This window comes from Lynx canadensis, chromosome F1 (assembly GCF_007474595.2).
Source record: "Lynx canadensis isolate LIC74 chromosome F1, mLynCan4.pri.v2, whole genome shotgun sequence".
NCBI lineage: Eukaryota > Metazoa > Chordata > Mammalia > Carnivora > Felidae > Lynx > Lynx canadensis.
The window spans coordinates 54,976,998-55,000,437 of NC_044319.2; the positions used below are offsets into that span (position 1 = coordinate 54,976,998).

Genomic DNA, 23,440 nt, shown 5'->3' on the forward strand with positions numbered 1-23,440 from the left:
ACTTTCTCAAAAATGTCAATTTTAATGTTTCTTCTGTAATAAAACATTTAGTGGTTTCATCTGCCTCGATGTGACTTGAGGAAATATGGTATTAAAGTAAATCTTTTAAATTCACCTCAAACACAAAGAATTATGCCTTGCTTGCTATGATGAAGAAAGAGAATTTAAAGTAAAGCAACATCATTGTGTTCATTTGTAAATAACATATTGCAGCCAACTGGTTCTTAATTGCTCAGACTGTTGATAAATAATCCAGGCCTGCTGCTCTCCACAGACAATTTGCTTTGGATCAGACCAGGCAATTCAAACAATACTAATTACAGTGAAAACCTCTGTATGAATTTTTGTGTGTTGCAGGGATGAAAACCCCTATATAAATGGTTAAGGCACTTGTCTCTGATTTTTACCTAAACGTAACACCGATTACCTGAGCTCAAGTTATATCAGTCAACGCATTTTGATTGAATAAGAATGGATCTAGTAATATTTTGTGTTAAAAATATATATTTCATTGCCCTTACTGTTTACTGTACTGTGATGAATTATGTTAATTCTATATTTTTGACTGAAAGATATAACAGACACAGAAACTTCATTGAAAGCAATGTTTTCATTGAAATAAGCCATATTGCTACACGATTATGGAGTGTAACAGAGATTTGTTTATTAATAGACAAATGTGTCTATGCTAGAAAGAAACCAAGACCTCAGGAAGTCTTTACTATATCAGGGGATTTGCTGTAACATGATATCATTGTATTTATGATTTTATGGTGTCAAAATGAATATTAAATGAAACAAAATTCCCAAGGATTACTCAGGAGGCAGCTAAGTACATAACATTTTGTACAGATGGTTGGAAGGCACAATTTTGCTCCATCACTGCATCCATATCCTTGAACGATTTCGACTGAAGACAGCATTTCTTTGAATTTTTCATTAAACCAGACGTCTTGAAATATGAATTCCTTTTATGTTTCTGTGAGTTTTGGCTAAAAGAACCCCAGTGAATAAATCATACAATACTACGTGTCACCAGCACTTGTGAATATTTCTGCTTTGTTATTCTATTCTCAGTAGAGCACCATTGATTATCAAACTCAGCGGAGAGCATTTTATGATCATATATCTCCATTAGCTCCTAGTTTGACTACCATAGATTTTTCTGGTTAAGCCTGCATTATGTATTAGGAAGCCTATCTCTTCAATACAAAGTTTGATTTCATTTTTCTAAAGGCTAGAACTCTTATTATGTATTATGTATAAAGATTCTTATCTTTTATATGTAAAAATAGGCTGCACTGTCTTTGTGTAACTGGAATATATGCCATCTTTTTTTTTTTCTTGATTCACAGTTAGAATTTTGTACTATGAAGATGAATCTCTACAACGCAATGGCTGTCAGGGTAAATATTTCTTCACTTGTTAAACAAATGAAAAGTCAATTGTGCCCTGAGTTCGCTTTTAATAAAACGAGCAAACCAGAATAATGCAAATTTGATTGATATGCTAATGGTTAGAGAGAAAAGAGTACATAGTTAAAAAGTTAGTTATACTAAATAATCTTGGCAGTGTTAAAAATTAGAGTAAAATGTAAAACATGTAATTATCAGTGCTTATGTTTTAGAATGTTAAATATCTCTGAGCCATAACTAGAGAAAGACCGTAAATATTAATGAAGCAATGTATTAGTTTTCCATATGTCGTATAGAATATTGTGATAAATAGTTGAACATGGTTCTGGAATATAAGATGCCGGCCCAATACAAATCAATTAGAAATTATTCATATGATTTAACAGTAATAAAGTCAGTTTCCACCTTCGAAGTTTTATTTCTATCATCTCTGTGTTCATTTTTACGTGTTATTTTCCTAATGGGAAGCTGAACTTAGTGATTATGAGGCTGGCTTGGTTTCTGCCCAGATTTTGGGAGTGAGCCCAACAAAAGTATTATCTCTCTTGTCTCAGACAGTATGGTAATAGCTTAATTGTGGCGCTATTATAAATGGAGGAATTACTTTGGTGAATTTCATTAGTGTTCTTAAAACTTATGTTGCCTTACTATATTCTCTTTCATTGATCTATGAGTTCTTCTGCTAATAATGTCCTTTATTTTGGATGAGGCAAGGTAGTAAAATACCTTCTGACTGTCCTGTGCTGAACTATGGTGAATAACATTACTTTGGTGAATTCACTATGGTGAATTAACATTACTTTGATTATTTATACTGTTTTGGGAAGGGGTCTTTCCTCTACAGGTATGGGTGTGCACAGAGCCTGGCCCAGGGACAGTCTGCACGTTCAGTCTGTTCACCTTTCTGTTCTTTGTGGTCTAGGGGAAAAAGGAAAAGGAAGAAATAGGTCTTTTTGCTTCTTTTCCTGAACCAGAGGTAGAGACTATAGCTGCAGTGGGCTATTTACCTTTGTTAATGTATTACTATAGGAAAAGAATTTGGTTCTCCTCTTTTAATGGGAATGCTTGAATCTGGGAATTTAGGAGATTTTGATTCTCTGCATAGCTCTGCCAAAGACCTAACATCTGAGCCTTCAACACTGTTAGATTCTTCCTTTGCTGCTTACTCCGTGTCGGACGTGTCTGCAAAGTAAAAACCAACAGATGACCGTTACGGTAAAGCAGTTGATCACCTAAGACTTAGATGCCTCCCTAGGTCACCAGGGGAGAGAGAAAGAGAACCAGAAGACAGAGTTAGAAAAATGCATTCTGTTGTTATTTAGCCCCCAGTCTTCTTATTGAATTCTTATCTGGCTTGAATCATGATTCTGTTTACCTAGATTAGAAGTATCTAGGTAACACTTGGAACGCAGAGTTTTTGACTTACTCCAACATCATACTAAAACCTTCATTTCCTAGTAGCATCGCTCAATGTCAACTTGTCTCTGATTAATGTCAATCGACAATGTTGAACTTTACCTGAGTCCTGAGATCATGGAAAACAACAAAGTTTTAAAACCCCCCCACCCTTTAGGTTCTGGAATCAGCTTACTGCAAAAAGAAAAAACAAAAAATTTACCCTTCACCACATGACTTAGATAAGAGGCACAGATATGCCCTTTGTTTATCTATGACACGGCCAGTGCCCACCTTCCCAAGTTTCCATTCTTTACCTCACAAATGATTAGCAGAACTGCTTGTCCCCATTGATCAATTGGAAAAACATGTTTATTAACCAAACTGTGATTAAGGTTCTCTCCTTCCCCCTGAACGTTAGCCAGCATAGAATACCTCCTCCTGAGAATAGGCTGGCTTCCCAGTAAAACATTCTCTGATCTACTGTACAATTATGCCACCCTTTCGTCCCACTTCTGCATATCAGGTTCTTTCTAGCCTCGTTTATATCTTCCTGTAAAAGAAAAACTATTTTTGCCTAATTCTTGACATACTTGCAGATCTTATGGTCAAAGTGCTCTCCCTCTGGCAGTAGTCCAATCCATCTATTGTGGTGACCACAATACTCCCTCTTCCTTGCAATAATTCTTTCAAGTAAAGTCTCTCTTGCTATGTCTGGATTTATTTTTTATTTGATACATTTCAGGAGAGAAGAGTAGAGGTGTGATGCAGTGGCCATTAAAGTGAGGCAGAGGAAAACTTGAGCTGATCCACTAAAGATGCATAGGAGTGTTTGTGAGCCATGCGGAGGATGTAAACACTACTGTGGGAATTTATAATAAAGACACTTCTCTTAGAAGATGTTCAAAGACTGCCTTCAGAGGTTTGGATGAGTTGACTTAGTAATAGACTAGGTACTTACTTCACGTTCCTAAGATGAGGAGTCAGGAGAGGGGCTTACTTGCATGGAGGCCAAAATGATTGCCTAACAAAGATGAAATTTTAGCACTGGTTGATCACAGTGACCAGAACTAAATTTATTTGTAAGAAGTGAATTTTTGCAAGATGGGGCTCAGAAGACTTTACTTTCTGCAAGAGTGAATGGCTGAAGAGATCAGTGTGTGGTCCACATCCCTTCATGTTGTGCACATCAGAAGGCTGGATACCTCTAGCTGAAGTTTTCCTTCTAATACTCACACCTCTACCTTTTCAGTTCATCGGCTACCAAGTAACCTTGTTCAAAATAACTATCCCTTAAATGATTTAAATATGGATGGCTGTTCATGTCTAGGAGGAAGAATTTCTAAGAGTGATAGATAACTACCAAAATGTATACGGGAATAATATTCAGACAGATATATGTGCACTCAAATCATGAATAGGATTTTCACATATAATAGAAAATAAAACTTTTGTCTTAATTTGCCTTATATACTGAGCCAATTACAAATTATATGTTTGACTGTTGACTCCTAGCATGACAAATAAATTATCATCAATTGCCAAAGAGGCTAGTGGAGCATTCCTGAAAAGAGAGGGATTGTAAAAATATGTTTTTAGCCTACCCATTCTTATATGGAGGTCACTTTTTTTATAATGAAGAATAAATTATATGTATGTGATTTTTTAAATATAATAGGTATTCACATCCTGATTTGCTGCATTTATTTTTTAAAGGGTCACCTTCTCTCTAAAGACTTTACGATCCCCCTACCCATGTAGAATTGATCACTCTCTCTTTTTATGTCCTCTTTTACCATCGACATACTTCTGTTATAGAACCTGTAACATTTTATTATCCTTACTAATTTACATGCCTGTATCCACCCCCCACACACTGTAAGTCCCTTGGGGCCCAGATCCTATCTTCTTAGTCTTTGTGTCTACAGTACCTGGCTTATAGTAGGTGGTTAAATAACTGTCCCTGAATAAATCATGAATGTTGGCCCATTCTTTTCTAAACAAGGAGTTAAAAAGTCATTTGTTTTAAATACTTTTTGTTTAAGCCCCTCAGTGTCTCTGTTGGAAATTATTTAAGCCTTTGCTGGGGGATCTAAGCCTTTGCTGGGGGATCAGACCTTTTTGAGAATCTGATGGGGTTATGTGGTAGAGATAACTTGGATATGGTAAGGTGATATTTGGTTAGTGCAATTCTCACATGAATGGAATATCTCATGAACTTTAGGACCTTTCTAAAGTATCATAACATGTACAGGTTTGAAGGAGGTTTGCTATGATATAAGCTACTGTCAAAACCCACAGTATGCCTTTTCAAAATCCGTTACGATATGCTGCTAGGCCAGTGACAGACAATTAATACAGCAATGAATTGCTCAATAAATTTTTATATTAGCTCTTGGGGCCTTATTCCTCCCATTTCTCTATGGGACATTTTATTGCCTTTTGGTCTTTAATTCGACTTTACTCCAGATTAGGGTTCTGCTTTTCCTCCAGCATTTTGGCTGTTCCATTGTAGATCCTCTCTAAATTTGGCCCCCACTTTTTTTTTTTTAATTCTCTCTTTTTGAACAGCTTTTAGTATCTTACACAAATGTCATGAACTGATTCAGTTGCTAAACTCATTTCTCCCCGTATCCCATTTAGATATACAATTGTGTATCTTTTTACAGCCTGGCGTAGAACTGACCCTCCATTTCTGATGCCAGTAAGCTTCTAATTGGGTGTCACCTCAGGTTCACCCAACACTGGGCTTAGCGACTCAGCTGAATATAGTCGGCCTCAACCTTGTCTTTAAGGCTCCTATTGCCCCAATAGAATGACTCCAGATTCTCGCGCTTACTACCTGAGTGTGTGTGTGGACACAAATAGCTGGCAGGTGTCTGAGTATACCTTAGTCAAACTGATTGCCGGTGGGAGCTATATGTCTCTGAGGCCAGGCAAGAAAAGGATTACAATACCACGTTTTCTCTTGGTAAGTCAGAACCATTAGTAAATAATGACAATGAGTTAGCAGTTACATAGCCATTACTGCCTTCCAGGCACCAGTCTAAGTATTTTAAATATTTTAACTATTGTCTGTAATACTCCCAACCAACTCTTACAGGTGGGTATCATGATTCCAATATGAAAGCTGAGGAAATAGCATCACAGAAAGTTATCTTGCCCAAAGTCCCACAGCTCATAAGTGATAGTGTTAGGAATTGAACCCAAGAGATCTGCTACCCACATTTGTGTTACTTGTGATCTTTTGTACTCTTGCCTTCACTGCTAGTCTTCTCCTTTGCTCGGTATCCGGATGAGAACAACTATGTGTACCCCAGACTGAGCTCTTATGGAAACTTTATTACTCACACTCTGATTTTCTTGATAAACTGATCCCCTGGTCCTCACAATTCATGAGCATCTTACCGGTAGTACATTTTACTCAGGGAATTCTAAACTCAGTGGCAATGAGTAGGAGACCAGGTTGAGTGTCATATGCTTCCCCTTGCAGGCAGAATTGGAAGGTTGAGGATGACAGACCTCTCCTTGTAAAACGATATTCCAGCTGTGGCCTTTACACTCTGGTCTTCTAGCGTCAGAATTCGTCCTCCATCGTAACTCAGGACTGCTGTTTTCAACTGCTAATCTCTCTATACATGAACTCTTAGAATAGACTGGTGTTTGGTAAACTAAACATAATGAAGATGTATAATCTGTCACAGATTTTGGAAGTTAACAAAGGTGAACTCTCGGAAAATTATGCTTTTCTTATAATGTCTTTTGGAAAGCCTCCACTGGGTTATCTTCTACATCTTGAGTCCACTTTGTCTGTCTGTCCTAGGACACCTGGCACCGTATCAGATGAATGTAAATTTCAGGAAGTGCTAATGTTTAGTATCTTAGAGATCTCTTAAAAAATATGGTCCATCAGGGGCGCCTGGGTGGCGCAGTCGGTTAAGCGTCCGACTTCAGCCAGGTCACGATCTCGCAGTCCGGGAGTTCGAGCCCCGTGTCAGGCTCTGGGCTGATGGGCTCAGAGCCTGGAGCCTGTTTCCGATTCTGTGTCTCCCTCTCTCTCTGCCCCTCCCCCGTTCGTGCTCTGTCTCTCTCTGTCCCAAAAATAAATAAACGTTGAAAAAAAAAATTAAAAAAAAAAAAATATGGTCCATCAGACTTTTTCTTCTCACTTCCAAAATCTGTGAGGAATGAGAAATGGAAATAATTTAGATCTTACAGAGTTTTAAAAAAACTACAGATATAATTATTTCAAGTAGAATTCCTTTTATCTTAGAAACCTTATACATGTTACTGATCAATCATATGTACTTATGTGATGATATTCTTCTGGAACCCAGAGAGTCTCGCCTGATCCTTTATTATTTCAGTTATTTTAAATGATTTCTCTTGAAATTAGTGCCCCAAAACATTTTAGTTCAGATAGAAATCCTCACTTTAGGAAAATTAAAAGACTGCAATAACAGGAGGATCACTAGATTAAAGATCACTTAAAACAAACAATTTGCAAAGTAACCATAATGTTATTGGTTCTTTCTTCTTACCGGTCTGGATCTGTATAATACAAATTTTAATTTATAAACCTTAATCTAGCTTGAAACATCAAATAGCCATTTTCTTTCGTTTCCCACTTGTGTCTAAAACGTAAAAATGTGAGAAACAATGATATGGTAGCTTTACTTAAAAAATAGTTACATATGTGCCAGCTATATAAAGATCCATTTCAATCTCCTAAACCGTTTATAATCTTATTTTCATATTTATAATACTATAAAGTACATATGTGTAGAATAATGACTCCATGATTAGATGGATAGAGATAAATAGGTAAAATAATTCAGGGAAAAAATACTGAAGTTCTCTTATACACTAGACATTACGTTAGGCTCTAGGGATACAAAATAAGTAACACACAGTCTTATTCACACAGAGAAAGATATTCCAAAATGTCAGCCTAAGGAATAAGAGGAAAAGGATTATACAGACCACCTCAAGCTTTTGCCTGATGATGGACAGATATTTAAATGATGGATCACCATGCAAAAGAATATCTCTTCTCCCCTCCTGCTACTCCTAGTACCAATATCATTGTGAAATGATTAAATAAATTTGTAGAGCAAGGAGCATAAAGTCAGAGTTGGGAAACAATATTAAGGAGAAGAAACTACAGATGGAATGATTATCCAGAATCTTCTATTGGTTAAAAATATCCAGTTAAGATTTCCATTCATATATGTATATTTTTGACATGATAATGCATCAACACGGAGTATGAAATTTGGATATTGTTTTTCTTTAAACACCTCTGAAAATTTAGTAAACCTACTTTTTCTGTTCTCATGTTATAATCTAGAATGTTGACTATTCTAATAAGTGAGAGTATCATTATGAGTAAGAGTTCCACTTGTATGCTCTCGTATACATTTAGAGCATTAATACTAGGTAGGTTATTATCAGTAATACAAATTTTGTTTTCCATGTCTTCATTTTAATTTTAGGTGAGAAGACATTGTGATTTTTCTCTTTTGGTAACGTTAAAGTTACTATGAATTTTGAGGAATAAAAGTAAACCAATGGAGGGAAAATCTTTTCTATGAGCAGATGGCTTTTGGTGTACCAAGGTTTTGCCATTTGTTTTAGTGCTTAAAATAAACATTATTTATAAAACCACTTACATTTTGATGTTACTTAATGAGGAATATGCATCATTGATTTGACTAGCTTAAGAGGTCATTTAGAACTTGCCCGTTAACAAGCTGTAATCTGCTGAGCACACAATGACTTTGTTTAAAATTATCTATTCAGAGCTGATCAATGACAATAATTGTTTTATACCAATCACTTCTGAAAGTTACTAATTACTTTGAAGGACATGAATACTAGCTTTTCATCTTCTTTTTTTTTTTTTGAAGTCATAACCCATTCACCTTGAAATTAAGAAATGTTATGGAAAAACATCTTGCCTACTCAAAGAACTTTTTTTTTTTTAATTAGAAATTTATTCACTAGTACTAGGATATCAACAGGAAATTTAGGTAAAATTGAAGATGTCATTTGTTCCTGGAATAGAAAGGGTAGTAGAATCTCTACAGTATTCTATCTTATGTCAGTTAGTGATTGTTAAACTGGGCTCTTTACGATATAGGAAATTGGTATCTTCTAAATGAAAGAACATGTATGCATACTTTTCCTTTTTATATAGTACATCCATAAGATATTTCAGTGAAAAGAGCCTGGGCTTTTGTGTAAGACAGAGCTGGGTTTACGTCCTGGCTTTGCCATTTATTCTTTTCACTGGTTAGGTGAACTTGATCAAGTTACTTAACCTGAGTTTCTTCAGTTTTAACATGAAGATTATGCCTCATGCGCCAGGTTATCATGAGAATTAGAGCAGTTAACATAATACCTGGTGCATTCATGAGGTCAATAAATTTTAGATCCTTCGCTTCATGGATGGCAGTGTCTTCACCAGTCAAACACCCAGTTTCAACTTTTACCTACTACCTCTAACAAAGCCACTTAAAGATTGATTGACTATACTTTAATGTGGATGACTTAACCATCTCTTGCTCAGTATTTACTTTAATATCCAATTGTGAGTAAAAGGATTTGTCTTGAAAGAGAATTTTAGTCTACCTTGGAGTAGAGGTCTAAGGAGTTTGGATATTAGAAAATCCGCTGAGAACACAGCAGCTGTGGACGCTCTGGAAGTATTCCGTACTGTTTCTAGTGTTTGCCTGTTTTGAAGAGGCTCATGGCATTGGCCTCTTTAGGTGTCCTTCCTATTGGCATGGATTTTTGCTTCAATTTTACTTTCGTCCTTTCAGACTTCTTTTCTCAGAATGGGTAGCCACCACTCTAGTGTGATCTAATCAGAAATCAGCAGCTTTCCTTTTTCCTTCTCAGTGCTCCAGCATGCATCTTTTATGTTTTCTGGCACATTTAACCTTATTTTATTTAGAATTTAATGATGTTTTCATGTTATAAGTAGTTCCTCCCTTAACACTATTTGATATCCTAATATTTCCCCATTCTTCCTGAGTCACTTCTATTGCTGATGATGGATTTTGTGTCAGTACTTTTGTTTGAAACGGTTCTCTTCTTTAATACAGGTATTACTGTACATGCAATAAAAGTATGGTGAAATATTTGAAGCTATCCAACTAGCTATATGACTGTAGGCAATTATTTAACGTAAGAATCAATGTCCTCTTCTATCAAATGAGGCTAATAATAATCTCCACCTCAGAATGATACTGTGATGATTAAATTAGATGAGCCAGGAAAATATTCACTTATTTGCATGTATGATTTATATACTTGTACATATTCCAATTGATTATTCTTTTTAATTAGGAAAGTGGTTTGTATCAATTCCTCATCTTTTGTTGTCAGCTGTGATATAATTTTGGTCAAATTAGAGGGAGATAGTTTCTAAAATTAGTATATAACTTTGGAAAATTGATTTTTCTTATTTCATGAACATCTAAACTAAGATCATTTGAAAAATATTTGGAAGGACACATTTTATAACATTGTTACACTAGCTTGCTATTCTACTTGGTTCTACTTCCTAGAATTATTATCTCTGGTTTCATTGTTCTTAATAAGCTGTTTTGCATGTTTTCGATTATTTTAGTCATTCTCATACTGGGAGGTTGACTAAAGTAGTTCTTCAGAATTTTCAGTTTTCTGTATTTCAGGTTGTAAAATACCCTTTAAATGGCCATGTTTTAAAACACAGAAAAATACAGAATTCAAGTAAAACATTTTTCCCGTTTATTTGTATAGATCCTGCATTCAAATTATAAAAAAATTTAAGCTCAACACATTTAGTTTAAAAAACATAGGCCTGGGGGATAAAGCCCAATGGGCAAATGTAGATTGTCTAAATTAAGCACCCTTTCCTATTAAAAAAAAAATAATGTTTAGAGAAGGTGTGTGTTCCTAGTTTAGCTAACTGTGCAAAACATTGGAAGGACTTCATATCCAAAAAGAGAATCACTCATAATATCTGAATAATTCAAAAGTACATGTAAACTGCCATAAAATTTTCGGGAATGAAGTTAAGTAATTTTTTTTCCATTTTTTTTTTTTTTTTTTTTTTTGCTATTTCTTCTTCCTCTCTCCTTTGATGAAGTTGAGGTGTTTTGTGTGTGTGTGTGTGTGTTCCACAAAAATAAGATTATGCACTATTTTTTTTTGTTTTTGCTTTGAGTTTTTCTAATAGAGATTATATTAGCAAAGAATAAATGTAAGGAGGCTGATTTTCATGATTACTAGAGCATAATAAGACATCGAATAGCCCACTTAAGTGTGTTCTCTCAGAGCCCCCATATACTCCTCTCATGTGAAAAAACCTAAGTACTTTCAACAGAAATATTCATTTATTGAAAATTGCATTTCACTTTGTTCCCAGTTCTATACGGTAATGGTTTAGAGAATGGGCTCTGAAGTCCTAATGTAATTCCTGGATCCATCACCAATGGCTATGTTATTATGGGGAAGCTATATAACTTCTCTTTTTTAGCAGTTTCCTCATCTGTAAATAAGGTATTTCTCATAGGAGTGTTGTAAAGATTAAATGGCTAAATACAAGTAAAACTCTTAGAATAATGCCTCACATATGATAAAAACTCCATAAATGTTAGTTGTTGTTATTGTTTAAAAAGTATTTAAATGTCATGGTGAAGATATAAGAAAAAGATTTGTTTAAAGATTTTGGAAATTTTAAAATACCATGTGAAAATTTATTTCAGTGAGACCAAATATGATCTTCAAGCCAGTGGATTATGAAAAATTAAACAATCCATTTGGGGTCAGGAAATAGAAGTGGTAGAGATTGATAAAGCAAATGTTTAATTGTTCGTAGTTAGTTTTACATATAGTGTTTGTGAAAAATTATAAATGTTTTAAAATATAATAACCTATAAGTGTGTTCTGTTTCTCAATATTTTATGAATTGAATTCTCGATCTATGAATACAATTTACATTCGCAACTATATATACTGTTATGCTACTGGAAAAGCCTAAGACTTTATTTGATGTGAGGTATCATCCATCATTACCTTGATTTTGAAGACCGGTTAATGTTTTCACTAAAAATGTTCACAGGTGTATTTTTGTTTACTTCAATAGATTCAGAAGCGATGGCGAGGCTATCGAATTCGGAAATACTGCTTTAATTATTTTTATTTGAAGGAGTACCTGAAGGCTGTTTCAGAGACCAATGATGCAATTAGGTGAGTGGTCTACTAGTGAAAATTTTAGAAAGGTTACTTAACAGATATTGATCATTACCATACTTAGAAATACTTACTAGAACTCAGTGATATTTTAGGTACAAATTTATTAATAAGGGAGAGATATAGGATTCTATTTATCTTAAAAATTTGTTGTTTTGGTATTTTAAAATATATTGTACTCTTAACTATAAATTAGATTATTTATGTGTACAGTAGGCCTATCTTGTTTCTATGAAAAATAGTTTCAGTAAAGTTATCTCATTTTGAGATGGATTTATCTGTAAAATGATTGTATAGATGAACATTTAAGTATGATAAGCCTCACATGGATTTTGAGGAATATGTTCAATAGCAAGAAATTAACCTCTCAAAGGAGAAAATACCATGGAACATAATTAAAATGGACTGCTTTACTGTCAGCTTTTACTTCTTTGAACACATAGAAAGCACCTGGATTTAGGTCATAGGATGATGTTTTTTGTAGATTTGTGCAAAGTAAAGCTATTGTAACACTATTCAGTCAACTTTACCAAAACTCTAAGTTTTCATATAACTTCAAATATAGTTTTTTTCCTCTTATAATATGCTCCATTCTAATAACATGTAGGTGACCATAAGCTTATAATATGTTTAGATAAAGAAGGAAAGAGTAACTAATAACAGTTGCCATTTACGTACTTAATTTTTTTCACATATGTTATCTTACTGCACTCTTAAAATTCTTTGAACTAGAGAGAACAGTGGCACAATAAATTGTTAAAATAAGATTTTGCCTGAGACCCTAAAGCTATATATATTATAAGAAATATCTGAAAACTGATTTTTCCAACTTTTAAACTGGGATAAGTTGTATATATAAGAGGATCTGGTCTTTGGAGATTAAGTGTTGGCTCTTCGTGAAGTTGATTTCTTTGGAAAAGAAGAAGATTTGAGAGGGCTGCAATAGGATTTGGTCAGTTGGAAAACTCAGAAACATGTGGACCACAGCAGACTGCTATTTAATTTCTTGCTTAAGAAATCCAAAGTCCTGGAGATGGGCTGGTTCTCTGCAAATGGACGGCATGAGCCTGTCAGGGGGGGAAAGAGCTGGCAGAATATGCAAGAGAGGGAATTCGAGTAGGGCTAGGACTAAGATAAGACAAGGAAGGCTCGTAAGGCACCAAAACTGAAGAGGTGCTTACTGGCAGGGTCATGCAAATGCCAGCACTGCACTTGTACAACCAGGAGGGCATCCTTAAATTTTACACTGGAGAGGCCTCTCTTACTTCACCCTAGTCCCATCACTGAGTAGGAGAAGGTCCTCAAAGAGACAAATAAGTGAAAGCGGGTTTTGAAAAGGCCTATGTTTCCTATTGGACAAGTATTTCCATTAATCCTTATTTTCTTCCTGGTTTTACTGTGTATATCTTTAGTTACCAAGGAATCTGGTGTATCAGTGCTGACAATTAGCTTTAGTCTGATATTCGTTACCATATTGCAGACTTTCTTTTCTACCTCTCTGAGTTTTTAAGTGAGAATAGAAAGCTGGATGTAGCAAATGCTTTTGCATTATCTGCTAATATAATTATATATGAAGTTTTTCCTTTCTGACCCTTTGACATGTTGTAAAGTGTATTTTTCTTAATAAATAAAACTGTTGGCCGGTTACAGTGTAACTTATTGATGTAATTTACATGATATGGCGGGACTCTCAAAGCCCTTCCTCTTCCTCGGGGGGTCTGGGATGAAAATAGCACAGAGGGTGAGAGATTGTCACGTACTGGGGGATGAGCTGGGGCAAAGACTCCCCGGCACTTGAAGGTCTCTCTCTTCCTCTTATCCTCTCACTGGGGCTGCTGGTCCAGAGGACTCTTGTTCCTTGGAGGCCCTATGGACCATAATGTTCACTATCTGGTTGCTATAGCCAAATTCATCATTGTACCTGAAAATGAGTTTAACAGAGTTTTCACTGAGGGCAATGCCAGCCCCTGCATCAAAGGTGGAAGAGTCAGTGTGACAGTTAAAGTTGCAGGAGACAACCTGGCCCTCATTGTAGCCCAGGAAGCCCTTGAGGGGGCCCTCAGATGCCTTCTTGGTGTCATTGTATTTGCATTCTCCAGGCGACAGGTTAGATACATGACCGACACTTATGGGGTGAGGACACAGAAGGCCATGCCAGTGGGCTTCCCATTCAGCTCTGGGATGACCTTACCCACAATCTTGGCGGAGCCAATAGAAGCAAGGATAATGTTCTGGAGGGCTCCTTGGCCATTACACCACAGCTTCCCAGAGGGGCCGAGGGGCCACCTACAGCCTCCTGGGTGGCAGTGATGGTGCAGACTGTGGTCATGAATTACTCCACAGTGCCACGGATGACCTTGGCCAGAGGGTCACACGGTTGGTGGTGCAGGAGGCATTGCTGACATATTTATCGTAGTTATATGCCAATCACAAACATGGGGACATCAGCAGAGAAAATGGCCCTCTTGGCTCCACCCTTCAAGCCCCCGCCTTCTCCATAGTAATGAAGACACTACTATGTAGTAATAGACACTACGATGTATTTAGCACCAGCATCACCCCATTTGATGTTGGCAGGATCTTGTTCCTGGAAGGTAGAGATTGGCTTTTTTCCATTGATAACAAGTTTCTCATTCTCAGCCTTGGCTGTGCCACTGAATTTGCTATGGGTGGACTCATACTGGAACAGGTAGATCATGTAGGTTGAGGTCAATGAAGGTGTCGCTGATGGCAACTGTATCCACTTTGCCAGAGTTAAAAGCAGCCGTATGGCCAGGCACCAAATACGGCCAAATCTGTTTACTGGGACCTTCACCACTGTGTGTCAGGAGTGTGACTGGCACTGCACAAGAATACGGAGCTGTCTGTTGAACTGAGAGGAACAGAGGAGATATACTCACATTAAACCATCATTGTGTTCTAGGAATATCTTTAACTAAGCCACTGTTATTCTTTTGATTTATTAGTAATTATATCAGTATTTTATATAGGATACTTATATTCACTTTTGTATGTATGATTAGTTATAATTTTCTTTCTCGTGTTATAATTTACAGGTATTGTTATCAGGGTTTTGCTATATTAGATGAACTGTGTGACCATACGGCATGGCGTTTGAAAAGGAAAAATACTACCCTGTTTCCTGTCTACTCAATGCTCAATACTTCTAGTCACCAAGTGTGTGGGTTTTCCATGCCAGGCAATCTCAGACACCAGTTAAGTGTCCTGCAATTTAACTCCATTATCTGGGGGGGGGGGGGGGGGGGTGCCTGGGTGGCTCAGTCGGTTAAGCAGCTAACTTTGGCTCAAGTCATGATCTCGCTGTTTGTGAGTTAGAGCCCCACGTTGGGTTTTGTGCTGGCAGCTCAGAGCCTGGAGCCTGCTTCGGATTCTGTGCCTCCCTCTCTCTCTGACCCTCCCCTGCTCACACTCTGTGTCTTTCTCTCTCTCTCAAAAATAAATAAACATTAGGGGCGCCTGGGTGGCGCAGTCGGTTAAGCGTCCGACTTCAGCCAGGTCACGATCTCGCGGTCCGGGAGTTCGAGCCCCGCGTCAGGCTCTGGGCTGATGGCTCAGAGCCTGGAGCCTGTTTCCGATTCTGTGTCTCCCTCTCTCTCTGCCCCTCCCCCGTTCATGCTCTGTCTCTCTCTGTCCCAAAAATAAATAAATGTTGAAAAAAAAAATTAAAAAAAAAATAAATAAACATTAAAAACAAAAAGTAAAATGACTTCTCTGGTGATAGCATCGGATCCCCAGGTTAAGGGCTCAGTCCCACAAGACTCTCATTCCCCATCCCACCCAAACTGCAGATGTCAATTGCCAGTGGTATGTCCCCAGGTTACCCACAACTCCTGTCCAACTTGGCTACAAATCAGAGATCCATAGGACCTCCTCCTGAGATCAGTCATTTGCTAGAACTGCTCAAGAACTCAGGAAAACAGTTTATTTACTAGGTTACTGGCTTATTATAAAAGGATACAACTCGGAAACGGTGGAAGAGATGCATAGTGCAAAGATGGGGCGGACCGGCCATCCCTCTGCTACCTCCATGTGTTCAGCAACCCAGAAAATCTCTATAAATTGAGGAATTTTTATGGAAGCTTTCTTAAAAGGAAGCTTGATTAGATCTTTGACCATTAATGATCAACTCAAACTTCTAACCCCTCTCCCCTCCACAGAGGAGAGGTGGAGCCTCTCCACAGAGCCCCTCCACAGAGGCAGAGGGGTGGAGCTAAAAGTCCCAATCTTCTAATCACATGATTGGTTCCCCTGGTAGCTAGCCCCCATCCTCATTAGCATTCATTAGTCATCTCACTAACATGCAAAAAGACACCCCTTTGAGGAAATTTCTAGGGTTGTGGAATGGGGTGTTGGGGAAGGGCCAAAGAGTGCTCTGGGGGTGTTAGGAGGTCTCCTTGGGCCAAAGGAGTGCTCTGGGGTGTTAGGAGGCCTCCTTGGCTCAGAGTATAGCCCTGCAGATAGCACGCATGTGTCTCTATGTGAACTGGTTTAGTTTTTGTTGTTTGTTTTGGCAGTGTTGGTCAGTTGCAGGACCCCTTACTGCTTTCATACTCCACTCTTTCTTAGAGGTCTGCAGCCAAGGTAGCATTCCTGTGCATTTCCTCATTTAGTCCTACTTCCTCTGCCACTCCCGCGGGTGGTTTAGGAAATCTGCCACAGTCAAGTTTTGCTCTACAATCTTATTATGAGCAAGGAGGGCACTACTGTTTTTCCTCCTCAGAGTATGCCACCTATTTTTACAAATTTTGCATCTGGCAGTCTCAGTCTGAAATCTGCATCTTGAGGTATCTTGTCTCCATGACATCTCTAATCCTGGTTGAATTTTCACTCCTCTTGGTGGCCCTTCTTCATATATATTACCCTTAAGTGTTTCTGATTTTACCGATGATAGGGTTTCCTTTTATTTTCTTATTGCCTTTCTTTTCTTAAGGAAGTTTAAGAGAGGAATGGGTAGAGATAAATTTGCTCCTATCTCAAAATTGGAAATATACGGTTAACTTTCTAAAATAAATCACAATTTATTTCCTTTCTGTTGCATACGCAGTTTTATACATACAACGAAAGTAAGCTATAGGGTACCATAGAGGAAGCACAGAAGAGGAACATCTAAGGCAAAAGTGACTAGTGTGGGTCAGAGTAGGAGGGGGAGCCTAGGGGTTAGGGACACCTCTCAGAGGCTGTGAAGCTGAACCCTGAAGGTTGTGTAGAAATTAGGACATTAGCACAGGAAATGTCACTGAGGTTGATGCGTGGAAGATGAGAGAAGGATCAGCTAAAGATAAATCCAGACAGTTGATGGGGCGCCTGGGTGGCGCAGTCGGTTAAGCGTCCGACTTCAGCCAGGTCACGATCTCGCCGTCCGTGAGTTCGAGCCCCGCGTCGGGCTCTGGGCTGATGGCTCAGAGCCTGGAGCCTGTTTCCGATTCTGTGTCTCCCTCTCTCTCTGCCCCTCCCCCGTTCATGCTCTGTCTCTCTCTGTCCCAAAAATAAAAATAAACGTTGAAAAAAAAATATTTAAGATAAATCCAGACAGTTGAGCAGGAACCACACCATAACAGGGCGTTTTGGGCCATATTGAAGAGTTTGACTGCTTTTCTGAGAACATCGGAGTAGATGTCCCTTTTAAGAACAGCGGCAGAATGATTATATGTGTGTGTTGGCACTCACGTTTGATTGTATTTTTCACAATAGTTATATTTAAGTAGCCTGGTGAGTATTAAAAGCATCATCAGGGTCATTAATTTTATAGAGATAGTATTCTTTTCCTTCTCATAGAAGAACATATGATACATTTGTTTGGATTATTTCTTCACAGTTTTTTTGTTCTTTTTTTCATTGAAAATAATTAGAATCAGGCCTCTAGTTACCTTTTTCTGCCTAACAAATTACATGTAAAGTAGCTTAAACTAATGCACACTTATTAGCTCATCATTCTGTCAGCCAGGAGTCTGGGAAGGGCTCCTGGCCAGGGCTCAAGTCTCTTGTGATTCTGCAGTCAAGCTGTCAGTCATACAAGAGCTCAGCTGGGGACAGTCCTCAGTCACACGGGCCTCAACTATTCCGGCTGTTGCACTGGCGTCCCTTGGTTTCTTGCCAAATGGGCTTCCCTGTAGGGCAGCTGATGACATGGGAACTGGCAAGTGAACAAGAAGACACAAGAAAACATGAAGACGGAAGCCACGTTCTTTTGATAACCTAATATCAGATGTGACGTCTCATCAGCTGTATTCTCTTCATGGGAAGCAAGAGACTGGGTCCATCCTACACTTACAGGGTGGGGATTGCACAAAGGGATGAACACAGGAGTGGGGATTGTTAGAGACCCTCTTACAGCACGCTTTCCACACTGTGCCTTGCATATAGAATTTGTTCAATAAACATGTTAATTTTCAGCATTTTGCCTTGGACAAAAGCTACCCTACCGTTTACTTACGGCAGTATTTTTAAGTGATGTCTTTTCAAGATTATATTTCAACTTTAATATTGTATCAGAGCAATTATGATGTATCCTGATTTCTCATACCAGCAAGGATTAAAATGTATAGTTTCTGGGTTTTCTAAAAGAAAATAAAAGATCTAGTGCATTCCTCTATCTTTGGGTGGGGTAAAATTTATAGAACAAAAGTTGATAAAATGTATTTTACATCAGAATATTTTTAATGTTTGTTTATTTTTGAAGGAGACAGACAGAGAGAGAGAGAGAGAGAGACAAAGTGTGAGTGGGGGAGGGGCAGAGAGCAAGGGAGACACAGAATCCAAAGCAGGCTCCAGGCTCTGAGCTGTCCGCACAGAGCCCAACATGGGGCTTGAACCCACAAACTGATATCACGACCTGAGCTGAAGTCGGATCTTTAACCAACTGAGCCACCTTGGTGCCCCTACATCAGAATATGCTTGATTTGAATTACGTAGAATATCAGACAGCATTAGGCTTACCTCTAGTTTATCTGCTGTTTTATTACTAGAAATTTTTTATTATATAGTTAATAGTAAAAAAATTTATGTTAAAGTATACAAAAATATATTTTTGTAACTAAGAGCAGGCATCACAAAGATAAATGAAATTGATTAATTTGAAATTGGCAGACATGTTCCTTTGTAATATCTAGCCTGATATACAAAAACTTGCCCCAGATTATGAGTAAGAAAATTATAGAATGAAATTAAAAATTAGCTACAGAGTTACAGATTGGTAGCATTAATAAAACATTATTAGCTTGAAGTACAGAATACTGACTTTTTTTGGACAGAAATTTAAGCTAGAAGTAATATATTCCCCCAATTTTAATTCTTCAAGGTAGATTTTGGTGGTTAACACTTTGCAACAATAACACTGTTTTGAACGTTAATTTGTCATTCATCAAAGTGAATCAAAATCTTTCAGCATGTTGATTTTGTACACCATGGTTTGGCTACAAAGATTTTCATGGCTGTTATTCTTTCCTATCTTTTAAAGTATCATGGGAGTTTTTTTTTTTTTTTAATTTTTTTTTTCAACATTTATTGATTTTTGGGACAGAGAGAGACAGAGCATGAACGGGGGAGGGGCAGAGAGAGAGGGAGACACAGAATCGGAAGCAGGCTCCAGGCTCCGAGCCATCAGCCCAGAGCCCGACGCGGGGCTCGAACTCACGGACCGCGAGATCGTGACCTGGCTGAAGTCGGTCGCTTAACGACTGCGCCACCCAGGCGCCCCGGGAGTTTTTTTTTAAAGTATATATTTATTTTGATTTTTTTTGTAATAGCTTTATTGAGATCCAATTAATATCCCATTCCGTTTATCCATTTAAAGTGCAATGTTCCTTAGTGCTTAGTTTATTCACAAAATTGTGCAACTATCACCACAATCAATTTAAAACATTTTTATTACCTTAAAAAGAAATCTGTGCCCTTTAGCAGTCACCTCCCCATTTTTCCCAACCCCGCTCAGCCCTAATCTATGTGTTACCTCTAGAGACTTGCGTTTGTGCTCATTTCATATAAATTGAATCTTACAGTGTGGTGTTTATTTTTGTTTTTTTTTTTTTTTTGACTGGTTTCTTTCACTTAGCCTGATGTTTTCAAGGTTCATCTCTTTTGTTGCATATAACAATACTACCTTTCTTTTCCTTGCTAATTAATATATCATTCTATGGATAAACCACATATTACTTATCCATTTATCACTCGATGGACATTTGAGTTGTTTCCACTTTTTGACTATCATAAATAATGATGCTATGAACCTTTATACACAAGTTTTTGTTTAGACATAGGTTTCCATTGTTCTTGGGTACCTCATGAAAGCTGTAGGGAAACAAGTTTAAGAACTGAGTAGTTAGGGGGCACCTGGGTGGCGCAGTCGATTAAGCGTCCGACTTCAGCCAGGTCACGATCTCGCGGTCCGTGAGTTCGAGCCCCGCGTCAGGCTCTGGGCTGATGGCTCGGAGCCTGGAGCCTGTTTCCGATTCTGTGTCTCCCTCTCTCTCTGCCCCTCCCCCGTTCATGCTCTGTCTCTCTCTGTCCCAAAAATAAATAAACGTTGAAAAAAAAATTAAAAAAAAAAAAAAGAACTGAGTAGTTAGGAACATTGACTTTGGAATCAGATTGATGTGGATTAGTCATGCCACTTTCTAGTAGCGTGAACTTGAGCGAGTGACTTAATCTTACAGAAATTAGGTTTCTTCATCTGCACATTGGAGCAGCAGTCTTTACTTTGCAGCATTTCTGTGAGGCACACGGTACATGAAACACTGATCATATATTTGACACTCAACAAATAACAGCTATTATCATGAAGGACAAAGTAGAAAGAAAAAGCAAATGTTTGTAAACATGTAATTCCCTATAATGTTATAAAAAAACATTCAATTTTATATTAGGCTATTTTTAAGTCAAAGTAAATAAACATTTTTTTTTTAAACTAGCTTGTGTATTTTAAGGAATTATAGAGGGGCGCCTGGGTGGCTCAGTTGGTTGACCTTCCCACTCTTGATTTTGACTCAGGTCATAATCCCAGGGTCGTGGGATAAAGTCTTGCGTCAGGCTCTGCACTGAGCCTGCTTAAGATTCTCTCTCTTTCCCTCTTCCCTCGCATTCTTTCTCTCTCTAAAATCAAATCAAATCAAATAAATAAATTTATAGAAACACTAATTGCTGAGTACAATCTAAATCATCAGTGCCTTAAATCATGGCTAAAAATTATCTTTCAGAGAGCTGGAAGGAAAAGCAAAGAATGGAACATAGTACAAAGTTGGGAAAGGTACAATAAATGAATGCATAACATCTCTTTTTTAATGTTTTATTTACTTATTTTGAGAGAGAGAGAGAGAGAAAGAGAGAGAGCACAAGCAGGAGAGGGGAAGAGAGAGAGGGAGAGAGAATCCCAAGCAGGCTCCATGCTGCCAGCACAGAACCCAGTGCAGGGCTCAGTCCCACAAACTGTGAGATCATGACCTGAGCTGAGATCAAGAGTCAGACGCTTAACTGACTGAGCCACCCAGGCACCCCACAACTTACCTTTTTTTAAAAAAAAAACTTATTTTATCTTTTTAAAGGAAAAAGGAAAATATATCAACATAATACATGCATATTATTAGATATATTGCCTATCACCAAATGTTTATAATAGATAAAAGAATTGCTTTGCCATATCCTTACTAGATTCCTAGTTTTAACCACATTTTTCTTTCAGTTATTTCTTTTTACACCAACTGTTTCTAAACTATATACTTATTTGATCTTTTAAATCACTTTCACATAATATGGTAAATGAGGATTTAACTCCTGTATTCTTTTCATCTCCATTTCCATCTATTTTTAGATAAATCAGTATCAGTGTTTACATGATCATGGTTACAGAAGTAGAGTTCCTTACAAAGGCAATTAATGTAGGATGAATATATTTACTTTATTCCATTTTTTAATTTCTATTTTTCTTATTTTTTTCTTCTTTCCCTATATGCAAATTATATATGCCATTGATTGTTTTCCAGGTATTCTATCCTATTAGGAAATTCATTAAATCCCCTTTCCTCTGGGGCCTGCCCTCTTTGTCCTCTCCATCATCCTGTTCCAAACAGACCACATTTTCTTTAGACATGATGCAGATTTATTGAGAAGACATCTCTTAACTTTCTTTTACATGCGCTGAACTCACTATTTTGTGGATCTGTGGTATCTTTTTATGATTTATTTTCTTTTTTTGGAATAACTGCTATACTAATGTGCATGTAAGACAATTTTAGAAGTCCTTGCTTGTTTTAAATATGTCTTATTCTTTTTTTTTTTTAAGTTTATTTCTCTTGAGAGAGTATGTAAAGGAGGAGCAAAGAGAGAAGGAGACACAGAGAGAGTTCCAATCAGGCTTTGCACTGCCAGAGTGGAGCCCAATGTGGGGCTCGAACTCACAAACCATGAGATCATGGCCTGAGCTGAAACCAAGAGTTGGACGCTCAACTGACTGAGCCACCCAGGCTCTCCTAAATATGTCTTGTTCTATCCTGAGACTTCATTAGTAGTTTGACTGGATAAAACATCCTAGATTGTAGATCATTTGCCCTCGGAGTTTTGAAGACAAATGTTCCATTGTTTTACAGTATTCAAAATTGCTAACTACTCATTCATCTGTTTCTCCTTCCTTTGAAAGTGATCTATTTTTTTCAATGTGTGTTAGTTCAAGCCCACAAAGAAGCAACTACTAAGATGTAACCAGATGTATAGGATGTACTGGAGGTTTATTGGAGGGAAGAAGCAGGAGAAGGTAGAGAAAACCTTTAGTCCACAATATCAGTGTGACACCTATGAAAAGAAAGAGAGAAAGAAGAAACATTGGGAAGAGATTGGGACTCAGTACATTTTCAAGAAGGGCTAATGGGCTGTTCACAAGACAAAGTTACCCTTTGGAGGAGTCTGCTGTCTTGCCAGAATAATCCTACCTCAGTCACTGGCTGAGAGAGGTGTGACCTTGCTATGATCATGTTGGTGGATTCAGTAGTACATTTTTTATGGCCATTGTAGGTTATTTTGAATTTTTTCCCCTAAAGCTTTTGCAATTTTTCAGAATTTGGACTTGTATGGGTATTTTGCACCCATTGTTCTGAGGAACCAATGGATCCTGTAGTTCTAAGATCTTTTCTTACATTATTTCTGAGATAATTTCTTCACTTCTGTTTTCTTCTATTCTTTCTCCATGTGGTTCTTATTGGTTGGATGTTGGACCTCCAGAAGTAATGTGCTAATAAGCTCTTAAACTACTCCCTTCAACTTGGGCCTTTGTTTTTCCATTCTATATTTGTGAAAGGCTTCCTTCCTACCCTACTGAAATTATTATTTTAGCAGTAATTTTTAACTTTCAGTAAATATTGCTACTGTTTGGATCATTTCTT

The 23,440-nt window shown here is 37.5% G+C and overlaps 1 protein-coding gene and 1 pseudogene across 1 annotated transcript in view; one reads left to right on the forward strand and one right to left on the reverse strand.

The window, feature by feature from the left end:
- The window catches only part of SPATA17 (spermatogenesis associated 17), a 38,322-nt gene extending 26,268 nt beyond the window's left edge, over nucleotides 1-12,054 (forward strand). Inside the window, exons 4-5 of the mRNA XM_032591713.1 lie at nucleotides 1,356-1,406; nucleotides 11,947-12,054. Of these exons, the coding sequence (XP_032447604.1) occupies nucleotides 1,356-1,406; nucleotides 11,947-12,054 (159 nt within the window). The remainder of the gene's footprint in view (nucleotides 1-1,355; nucleotides 1,407-11,946) is intronic.
- Nucleotides 12,055-13,868: 1,814 nt separating this feature from the next.
- Nucleotides 13,869-23,440, reverse strand: part of LOC116737830 — a 30,000-nt pseudogene continuing 20,428 nt past the window's right edge.